General features: G+C 59.0%; 1 protein-coding gene and 1 long non-coding RNA gene across 4 annotated transcripts; one reads left to right on the top strand and one right to left on the bottom strand.

The window, feature by feature from the left end:
• Positions 1–1,500: 1,500 nt before the first annotated feature.
• Positions 1,501–6,872, bottom strand: IRX2 (iroquois homeobox 2). 3 transcript variants are annotated; one of them, XM_039842824.1, is made up of 6 exons: positions 6,366–6,717; positions 4,641–5,043; positions 3,938–4,334; positions 3,627–3,750; positions 2,838–2,917; positions 1,501–2,229 (listed from the first exon to the last, which is right to left on the bottom strand). In XM_039842824.1, the coding sequence occupies exons 1-6, from the start codon at positions 6,609–6,611 to the stop codon at positions 2,226–2,228; spliced, it is 1,254 nt and encodes a 417-aa protein (XP_039698758.1). In that variant the 5' UTR covers positions 6,612–6,717; the 3' UTR covers positions 1,501–2,225. The 3 variants fall into 3 exon arrangements, with proteins under 3 accessions (XP_039698758.1, XP_039698759.1, XP_039698757.1); XM_039842825.1 differs by having other exon boundaries at positions 3,941–4,334; XM_039842823.1 differs by having other exon boundaries at positions 3,627–4,334; positions 6,366–6,872.
• Positions 6,873–7,271: 399 nt separating this feature from the next.
• LOC120586297 (uncharacterized) lies at positions 7,272–9,535 on the top strand. Its single transcript, XR_005648684.1, has 5 exons — positions 7,272–7,385; positions 7,556–7,670; positions 7,845–7,970; positions 8,374–8,551; positions 8,933–9,535. It is a non-coding gene; the product is annotated as an uncharacterized LOC120586297 (long non-coding RNA).
• The last annotated feature ends 262 nt before the right edge of the window (positions 9,536–9,797 follow it).

Below are 9,797 nucleotides of genomic sequence, written 5' to 3'. Positions count from 1 at the left end.
ACGCCTTCGCATTGCAATCTGAAACGCTATCTGCAGGGGAAAACATCATTATCTTCGCAGAAATTCTATGAGGTCTTATGTCTAAAATCTCCAACAAGCAAAAGAGCTGCCCGCTCCCTTTGACTTCCACTGACTGGCGTTCGCTTCCTCCCAACTGCTGCCACACGGTGTCCAGGCTGCCGTGTGAACGGCCTTCTCGGTCCCGGGAGAGCTCAGCTCCAAACACTTCCGTGTCTATTACCGGAGGAGGCAGGAAGAAGAGGAAAATGATTTTCTACCCGAAGATTCACTTTACGTCTGACCTCCAAACGCTTATTTACTCGAAACCGACAAAAGGCCTAAGCAGTCACAGAAAACCGAAACCTTTTCTGCCCAAAACCATAAACGGCCCCCCTGCCACCCCCCACCGGCCTGGCTCCCTGTCCAGTTCACAGCCCCGTCCGTTAAGCCACTATGGCAGACCTAGCAAGAGGCCGCGGCTAAAGCCACTGGAGGGAGATGCGTTTGTCAATATCAACTGGTCCAGCAATTTCCCACCCTCAGACACGTCGGCCTATCGGAGCTGGCAGATGTTTAGACAAGATTTTATAAATTGTTCAATATCAGCCCATAATGAACCCCAACTGACCATTCCAAAGCAGCTAAAAGCATCCGGGACGTCCCCCGCTGGGATGCAATAATGCGCTCATGCTGCAGTATTATTAATCATGGAATAAAATAGATGAACCTCTTGAAAAATAAGTGTATGATTGATTAAAGGGCAATCTGAGAAGCTATTATTCTTGTTTTATAACCGTAAGTTATATTCACTCAATTTATCTTTGGAGAGGAAATAAATGATTGTTCATTTCTTTTCTGAAATTATATTATATGGATATCCATATAATTTTGCTGAAAATTAAAGTGACAGGTTTGCTGCTTTTGTGATACTAATCAAAGGAAAGATGTTACTTGACTACAAATTCTAGACTTGTCCTATAATTAGATAGTGAGTAACACAATAACGAGGCAATAGGCTGAGGGTGTTTAAACTTTTCTTTGCCCCCAGGGTGCGGGCCACCGAGAGGAAAATAAATCTTCTCCTCCCAGATTTTCCCCTGGTGTTTAATGTGAGTTATAGGAAAAGGAGAGTTAAGAAGTCATTCAATAAATCTGAATCGTCTATGCCAATTTGGATAATTCAGGCTTTAAAATAAGCACTTACTTCTATCAGTAATTTATGGGGTGTGTGCGTGTAGGGGGGATCACTCTATTACCCACGTTATCGCAATTTTCCAGTTTACTGAGGAGCTTTCCGTAAGACAGCACCAGAAATAAATATTAAATGGACCCTAACGCAGAGGGGTGTCAGGTCATTTTATTTTCCCAAGTTTTAAAAAATTTACACTGACAAGTAAATGCATATTTAGAGCATGAGATTTGAATTTTCTTGCAATACATGTGCATATAAATAACCTAAGACACACCTGTCTCCCTACTGTGCATTTCTCGTCCATCTGCTTTTTTTTTTTAATGAGCGAACAGAAGGAGATTATTTTACACATTTTCATTAAAAAGTCTGAGGTCAGGTCATCTGGGGTAGGGACTCTCTACCCAAATCTCTCATCTCAGAAAGAGGCGCCCCGAACACCACGTGGTTGTAGGCTAGTCTGCTTTTATTTACAATTTAAGATATAAATTAGTAAAGAATTATTGTTAAACAACCAACAAAGATTGTATAACCAGCAATGTTCAAATAAAAACCAGGCAGAATTTATTTACAAAAAGTTTAGATTCCATTGCAATACAACTTGCATAAATTACTAGAAGCTTTATATCATTATAAAAATAAATATCAAATTTGTTTCCACTTCTTAAGTACTCAAGTTCTTCAATCACGTTTTATTTCTACTGTGTACATCTTTTACAAATAAATTTTACAGTAAATCCTATCACACCTACAGACTATATATACCGTGGCAATGAAGTGATCAATTCAAGATATCCTGAGAAAAAAGATTGTTTTTTAAAAGTCACACATACATTGGGGAAGCTATACTATGCCAACAAATTCACATATATCCAACAAAAGTCCGTTCCGTTAGTTTGCGGCTGACAGTGTTCGTGGCTCCATGACAGTGGCACAAGACTCGGTCGGGGTGAGAGCGGCTTTTCCTATCTGTTTATTTATGAACTTGGGAAGAGAGAACGGCCTGCTGACTTTTTTTCCAAAGCAATTGTGACACCTACCTGCGGACCAAGGAAAAAACCAAATCCTTCAGTTGCATGCCAATATCAAAACGTTCTAAAAATGAGTCAGTGTGCACCGGTTCTGGCTCTTTCCCGCCTTTGAGACCTGTGATTTAGTAATTTTGCCTCGTTGTAAAACTGGCATTTTTTTCGAACTATTGCTGTGAGCCTGGCAAACTGCAGGGTCCTATATAGGCCACCTGGACACAGGGGACGCCTGGGAACAGACCATGCCTCTTGTCTCTCAGTCTTACTCTACAGACACCGCCCAGAAAGGCCTCTGACACCCACGTTTCAGGAGCAGCCGCTCATGGAAGCCAATGCCTGTGCTGTGTCCAGCGCACTGCACACACGTCCCCAGATTGAGAAGCCAGCACACACATGCTCACTCCGCTTAAGGAGCATGCTTCAAAGCAGGACTTAAGCAAAAGGGAGGGGCTCTATACAAGAGAAGGCATCCGCTGCCGCTTAAAGGAAAAAGGATCGAGAACATTGCAATGCTCTGTCCGCGGCCCCCATGACGAGAGGCGAGCAGCTCGCCGTCAGCAAGCTGCGGAGCAGCTGGTGCCGGGAGATCCCCAGGCTGGGCGGACGGCAGGCCCACTTACTTGCATTGCTGTGCTGTGCAGGCCCCTCTATAGGTAGGGCTGGACGCCCCCACCGACCGCCGTGCAGCCCTCAATGGCATCTGTCACGGGAGGGGGCAGTTAGTCAGGACCCGCCCCACGGCCACCGCCTCCCGGCCTGCAGCACAGCCACCAGCCCGCACCCAGGCGCTGGCTCCCTGCGCAGGGCAAACAGGGGGCCTGACTCTCCCCACCGCTGTCTGGCACAGATTCTGGCCACATCTCCTTTCCTTTTTCCTTCCTCCTTGAGCTCCTCCTGGAGCCCGAACTATGGGCAAAGGAGGCGACACGGAGAAAGGACAGAAAGAGTAAGGCGCTGGCTTTCTGTTGCGGAGGACCAAGGCCTCGCGGGTACGCGGACTCCGCTTCCCTCCGTCAAAGGCGGGAGAGGAGCGTCGGCTGAGGCCGTGGGCGCTCCGAGCCGAAGCTGGGTCAGCAGGGACAAACTGCGACCTGCGTTTTGTGGCGGTGTGCGTTTGCCAACACTAAAACAGCCTGACGGCGGTGGCGACGATGGAAATAATAAGTCCAACGCCAAGGAAACGCTACCCGGCCAGGTCGCCCCCTCCTCTGGCTCCCCCCCACCACTCCCCCGCTCCTAACTTTTAGTCTAGCGTGGGGCGCTCTGCCTTTCTCCGTGTCTCCCGGAAGTGACAAAGGTCCCCCTGCGGAGCCACGGGTCCCCCGGCCCATTCCCCGTGGTACCCGGAGCGCTGTCCGACCGGCCCCGCCGCCGTCCCTGCCCGAGGACCCGCGGCCGCAGCAGCCTACCTTTCTTGGGCTCGTAGCCGCCGCCCGGGGGCCGGTAGTGGGACTCGAGCGGGTGCGCGCCCGCCTTGCCCGCGTCGCTGGCCGCCTTGGGCGCGGCGTGCAGCGCCTCTCCGGGGCCCGCGGCCGCCGCGTTGTACCGCAGGAGTCCCTGGCCCTGCAGCGCCGCGTTCAAGTTCCCGTAGTTTGTGTAGTTGCCGTAGAAGGGCGACGTGTAGTAGAGGTGGCGGCCGAGCAGCGGCGACGCGGAGTAGGGCGAGCCGCCCGGCGGTGCCCCGGTGGAGGCGGGCGCGGCGGCCGCGGGCAGCCCCGGCGGCGCGCAGCCCGGGCCCAGGCTCGGCTGCTTGAGGTCCGACGTGGCGATCTCGGCCAGAGACCACAGCTTGGGCTTGCTGGCGGGCTGCGGCGCGCCCGGCGACGTCCGACTGCCCAGGGGTGTCTTGCCGCCGCCGCGCGGCGCGGCCTCCGGCGGGGGGCTCAGCAGCGGCGCCTCCACGCCAGTGAGCGGGGACGAGGTCACGGCCTTGGGTGGCGCCAGGTCCCGCTCGCCCTCCTCCTCCTCGTCCTCGTCGTCCTCCAGGTCATCGTACTTGTCCTTGCACTCGGAGCCAGACTCGCACAAGGGGTCCCCGGCCCGGCACGACAGCTTCTCCCCGTCGGACTCGGCGGAGCACGAGTGATCCGTGAGCGAGTCGACGTGCAGGCTGATCCCTGCAGAGGCGCGGGCACCGTGTGGCGCGTGGGACAGCGCGGGCGCCCGCGGCCCCTCCGCCCCGCGGCCAGGCGCACCAGCCCCTGGACTCCTGCCCGCCGCCCGGCCGTAGCCACCGCCTCGAGGGAGCGCGGCTTCCCCGGGGCAGCGCCCCTGCAGTGGCTCGGCCAGCGCGCTGCCGGCCGGCGGGGTTCCAGGGTGGAACCCGGCTGTCGCCGCCGGCCGTTAGCGTCCCCCGCTCTCAGCTCTGTGCCCCGCCTGGGGAGAAAGCCCCCGCGCCTCGCTCCCGCCGCGCCCCCGCTCACCTTCATCCTCCGCAGAAGTCTCGGTGCCTTCCTGCGCCTTTTCGGGGCTCTCCTTGCTCCTAGCCGCGTCGCCCTCGTCCTCATCCTCGTCCTCGCTTTTGTTCCTCGGGGCCCAAGTCATCTTGTTCTCCTTCTTGAGGCGCCGGCGCGCGTTGGCGAACCAGGTGGAGACCTGCGTGAGGGTCATCTTGGTGATGATGGCCAGCATGATCTTCTCGCCCTTGGTGGGGTAGGGGTTCTTGCGGTGCTCGTTGAGCCAGGCCTTGAGCGTGGCCGTGGCATCCCGCGTGGCGTTCTTGCGGTACGCCGGGTCGTTGAGCTGGTACGGGTAGGCCGCGCTGCCATAAGGGTGATAGCTGATGGCGCCCGTCATCCCGGTGGTGTGCGCGTCGTAGGGTGCGCCCTGGAACCGAGAGGAGCCTGGTGAGTGGGGTGCCCGAGGCCCCGGCAGGCAACAGCCCGAAAGCGACCCCTCGGCCCGCCCGCGGCCGCCTTTCCCACGGCGAGTCTCCCGCGTAGGGCGGTGCTTCCCGCTGCGGCAGAGCAGAAAAAAACGCAGCGGGCTTTTTTTTTTTTTTTCTTTCAGCTGTTGATCCACCAAAGCGCTGCAGTTTTGATACTAAGGTGTTTAACTATTCTTTCACTTTCTAAAATGACATCTTCCCCAAAGTCCGGGCCGTGGGTACGGGTGCAGAACACTGACAAACACAGGGCCCCAGGTAGTTTCTTGTTATCTAAATTTCTCCAGTTCGCAGGCGCTGGAAACCCTCCCCTCCCCAACCCCGCCCTTATATGGTTAAAAAATGCACCCCGAGCCCCCGCTCGGCTATTCACAGCTCCAAAGCTCAGCAAATCCAATTTGCAACTCAGAAGCCAGTCACCGTTTCGAATTCTTCAAATACGCCGTAATTAGCATTTTAATTCAGCCTTTAACGTTTAAATTCGAGGCCTTTGCAGCCCTCTCCAAGGCCCCAGCCACTCAGTCGTTGCCCAGGGATCCCGCCGAGGGCGGGCGGTGCCGACAACCCCCGGTACGGCCTCAATCGCCCGAACCGCGCTCCGCCTTCGCCACCGCCGCCCGCCCGGCCGCAGACCCGAGGTCCGGGGAGCAGGAGCTGTCTGCTCGTGGTTCACGGGGGACCCGGGCGGCACTGGCGGGACACAGGCCCGCCCACAGGCTTTTAGAAAGCGCGGCCTGTGGGACAGGTTAAGACCCAGACCATGGCGGACTGGGCCGGCCCCGAAGCCAGCGGCAGATGCTTCGCTCCCTCCCCCAACCCGGTGACCCTAAGCCCCGCAAGTAACTGCTAAGCGCCTGGCAGCCGCCCGGAGGTCCCCGTGGCGCCGACCCTCGAGCCCCGAGACAACAGAAGCGAGCCCTGGGCCCGCTCTGGACCCCTCGCCAAGCTTCGGGGCGTGAACGAAGGACAGAGCGCGACAGATCCCGACCCCAGAGGAGTCCCACTTTCTGGGATCTTTGGGAAATTTACCCCGGGAGCCGAGGGGAAGCGGCGCGTAGCGCAGGTTCCGGCAGGGTCTCGGGGCCGTGGTCGGCCGGCCGCGCTGCCTCTCATCCCGGCCACTTGTCCCGCCAGCGGCGCGGCGGCCCGAGTTGGCGACTCTGAGCCACCGCCCGCGGCCCGTCCCCCGCGGCCCCCTCTCTCTGGTCCCCGGGCCTCGTTCCTCCCGCGCCCTCATCAGGGGCCCTGCCCGCCCGCGCGTTACCATGTAGGACGGGAAGCCCGCGGCGGCTGCGGCGTCGGCCGAGTACTGCAGCGGGCTGCCGAAGCCGGTGGCCGCCTGCGCCGTGAAGGCCGCCGAGCCGGGGTAAGGGCTGAACGCGGAGCCCGACGCCGAGCGCGCCAGCTCCTCGCTGCGCGGCGCCGCCAGTGCCGACGCGCCGTACGCCGGGCACGAGTAGAGCGCCAGCGAGCCGGGCGCCTGGTACAGGTAGCCCTGGGGGTAGGACATGGTGGGCGCGGGGCCCGCGTCACGCCGAGCAACGGGCAGGGCGCGCGGCGCCCTCCATCCACGCCCGACCCGGGCGCGGCGCGACGGCGGGCGCGGGGACCGCGGGCCGAGGCAGGCCGGCCCGCACACTAGCCCGGGCGGCCCGGGGGCCGGGGGAGCGGCGGGGCTGCGGCGGCGGCGGCAGCGGCGGCGGCGGCGCGGAGCCGGTGGGCGCAGCCGCGCGCCAGGCCGGCGGTCGGGGTTTGGGGGAGTCTGGAGTCGGGAGTGAGGAGTTGAGGAAGGAGCGCTCGAGTTTCCGAGGGACATTGGAACGCGGAGCTGTCCGTCACTCGCTCATCTGCATATTCGGGCGCCCGCCCCCTCCCCGGCTCCGCCCGCTCCAGCTGCCGGGCTGCGACCGGGGGAGGAGCGGGGAGCCAGGAGGGGTGGGCGGAGGAGGGGAGGGCGGAGGAGAGGGAGGCGGGAGCCAGGGAGGAAGGAAGAGGGAGGGACGCGCAGGCTTTTGTGGCGCAGTCGCCTCTCGCGCAGCCCATTATGACCTATTCCGAAGCCGGGCCGAGCAAGCCGCCCCCCTCCCACTCTCACATGCTCGTCTCCACCCCCCCACCCCCGAGCCTAGCCGCCACCCTGATCCCGCCTGATCTGGCCACCACGCCCCAATCCCAGCCTTTGCCCGCCCCCCAGCTCGGCCCGGGAGGACCAGCCAGAGGCCGCTTGCAGTCGGGCCGGGCTGGTCCACTCCGGGGACAAACAACCCAAGCCCCCTCTTCATCGGTAACAGGCCGGCCCAGGGGACTGCGCGCCCGACCCCGGTGTCTCCGCCGGCAGCTAAGGGAGGGCGGGGGGTGGTGGCGGGGTGAGGGGTGTTGCACCGGCGGCCGGGTCGTCCTGGGGGTGGCGCGCGCGGCTCTCCCTTCCACCTTCCTCGGTCTACTGTCTCACAGTGAGAGATGCCACACGAGGCCTCGCGTCTGGTCGCCTGCCCCGCGCCGCCCAGAGTGTCCCCGCGAGACCCAGTTCCGGGGCGTCTTCGCAGCGAGCTGCCACGAGGGCCCTGAGGTGAGCCTTCCGCCCCAGAGTCCGGGACGGAGCCCCGGCCCCCGGTGCCGGTCGTACCGACCGCTCCTGGAACTGGTTTAGCGCTCTCTGCCAGCGCTTCGCCTCCGCCCCCGAAGCGCTTTTTTGTTTTAATAAGTTGACTCCTCTTTCGCATTTGTGTTGTAAAATACTCAGGGGAATGACTGTCGCTGGACAGACAGACGTCCTCTGGCACGACGTGAAGCCCCGCCGTCACTCAGGAATGGACGGGAAAGCAAAGGGCTGGTGGCAAGGGCGCAGTGTGCGGCGCAGGTAGCTCAGGTAACACGCAGCTCGGGTGATGCCTCGTGGGGCCTAGGGAAGAGATGCTTAGTGACGGACCCTGGGAACCAACACCCGAAAATCCCCACTCCCCATCACTCCCCTACGGGGTCCGGCGGAAGAGTGGGGGGGGGCGTCACAGACCAAGCGCTCTCAGGGGGCCTACAGGGGGTCTGGTGCGTGCGGGCCAGGCGGGGGCGCCCACCCAACAGGTGCCTATTGCCTCCGAGGCGGTCTCCCGTGGGTGACTTGTAGGGGAAGAATGCCTTAGGTGGCAGCTGAGGCCTGCAGCTTCCTTTCCCTCCCCCCACACCTCCCTTTTCCCAGTACCCCTCTCCCCTCTGTCCCCAGCCCTGTGGGCTCTGAAGCTCGCAGAACAGCCTTATTTATCCCGTTTCCGTAGGCGGTGAGAGGCTGCAGCGCTGGATCCCGAGGCTCAGGCTGCTGCCCCGTCACGCACCGACCTTAAAGCACAGTCAGGATGCATCTGTCTTCCCCCAGGTCCAAGGCAAGCAGCTGCAAATTGCAGTGTTGGGCTTGTGAAGAACCGTCCTCGGAGGCCTGGAGGCCTGTCTCTCGTGGTAGGTGCAGTCCCGTGGCTCACACTAGCCCCCCAAATCGCTCATCCTTCACCAAGCCTCCCACTCCAGCCCCATTGTCCAGCCCCACCCTCTTCCTGCAGACCACAGCCCTGCACCCCCAACCACCAACCACATCACCCCTAAGCAAAATCCTCCTCCCCCCCCCGCCCCCACACACCATTTCCCACTCACTCTGGGGCTGCGGGACTCAGCAGGTTCCAACAATGCTTCGACCTCAAGTGGGACCTCCGGATTCAGCACAGGGCTGATATTTTCAATCAATTCTTGTAGAGTGCAAAAGAAAAAGAGAGAGGGAGAGAGGCCCCGGCAGCCCCCGCGGAGCCCGCTGGCGGCAGGCTCTGTGACATTTTGGTCTTTCAGGAGGGAATCCGTCCCCAAACAAGCTGTGGATGCCCGGCACACATTCGGATCACAAACATAGACAGCGACTGATCAGACCGCAGCATTTCGCTTCACTTCCAATTAAATAGTTTAAGTGAAAAAAATCAGGTCTAATTTTTATCTCCAAGGAGGACTGGCCTCGACAATTTCCATTTCTGAAGGCCAGTTCCTGCTGTGCTTTCATTAGCATTTGGGGCTCGCGCCCTCCCCCCCCTTCTTCCCCCATCCCCTGCCTGATCTCTGCCAGGGGCAGAAAAGAAAACAGCGAATTATTACTAAAACATCCCCAGTTTGGAGCAGGAGCGTATGCTCTGAATACACTCGATTTTGACATCAATTAAGTACCTAACCAGACAGGTGCACGTGACTTTGGAGGGTCTCCCAGTGCCCAGGGTGCATCTCCAGAACGTGGCCTGCTCTCCCTCCCTCTTTTCTCAGCGTTGCTGATTCCAAAGACTGCCTCTTCGTGAGTGTATTTTCCCCCCAGCAATTACACTCCTCCACTGAAATCTAAATTTTCCATACCGCTGCCTGCTACTAATAAAAACCGTCTACCTTGCACTATTAAACAGTCGAATCGCACTACATGCCGTTTTTATTGGTAGTGACTGTAGCAAATTAAAATGCCTACGCAGAGACATTGAAACTTACGCTCTGCATTGTTACTGGAATCTATAACTCCGTTTCGCTTTAAAGCTCCCTGATTTTTAAAAATCACTTTTCTTAGATTAAAGTTGGCTTGGTCTTCTTTTTTTTTTTTTAAAAAAAAAAAAAAATCAATCGACACAACATGCGGCAAGTGTCGAGGCTGACTCGGTGCGCGGCCGCCTGCAGGGGTGGCCTG

Source organism: Pteropus medius, unplaced genomic scaffold, assembly GCF_902729225.1.
Source record: "Pteropus medius unplaced genomic scaffold, Ma_sr-lr_union100, whole genome shotgun sequence".
NCBI lineage: Eukaryota > Metazoa > Chordata > Mammalia > Chiroptera > Pteropodidae > Pteropus > Pteropus medius.
Note: the sequence above shows the minus strand (reverse complement) of the source record. Positions and strands in the feature narration are given on the sequence as shown.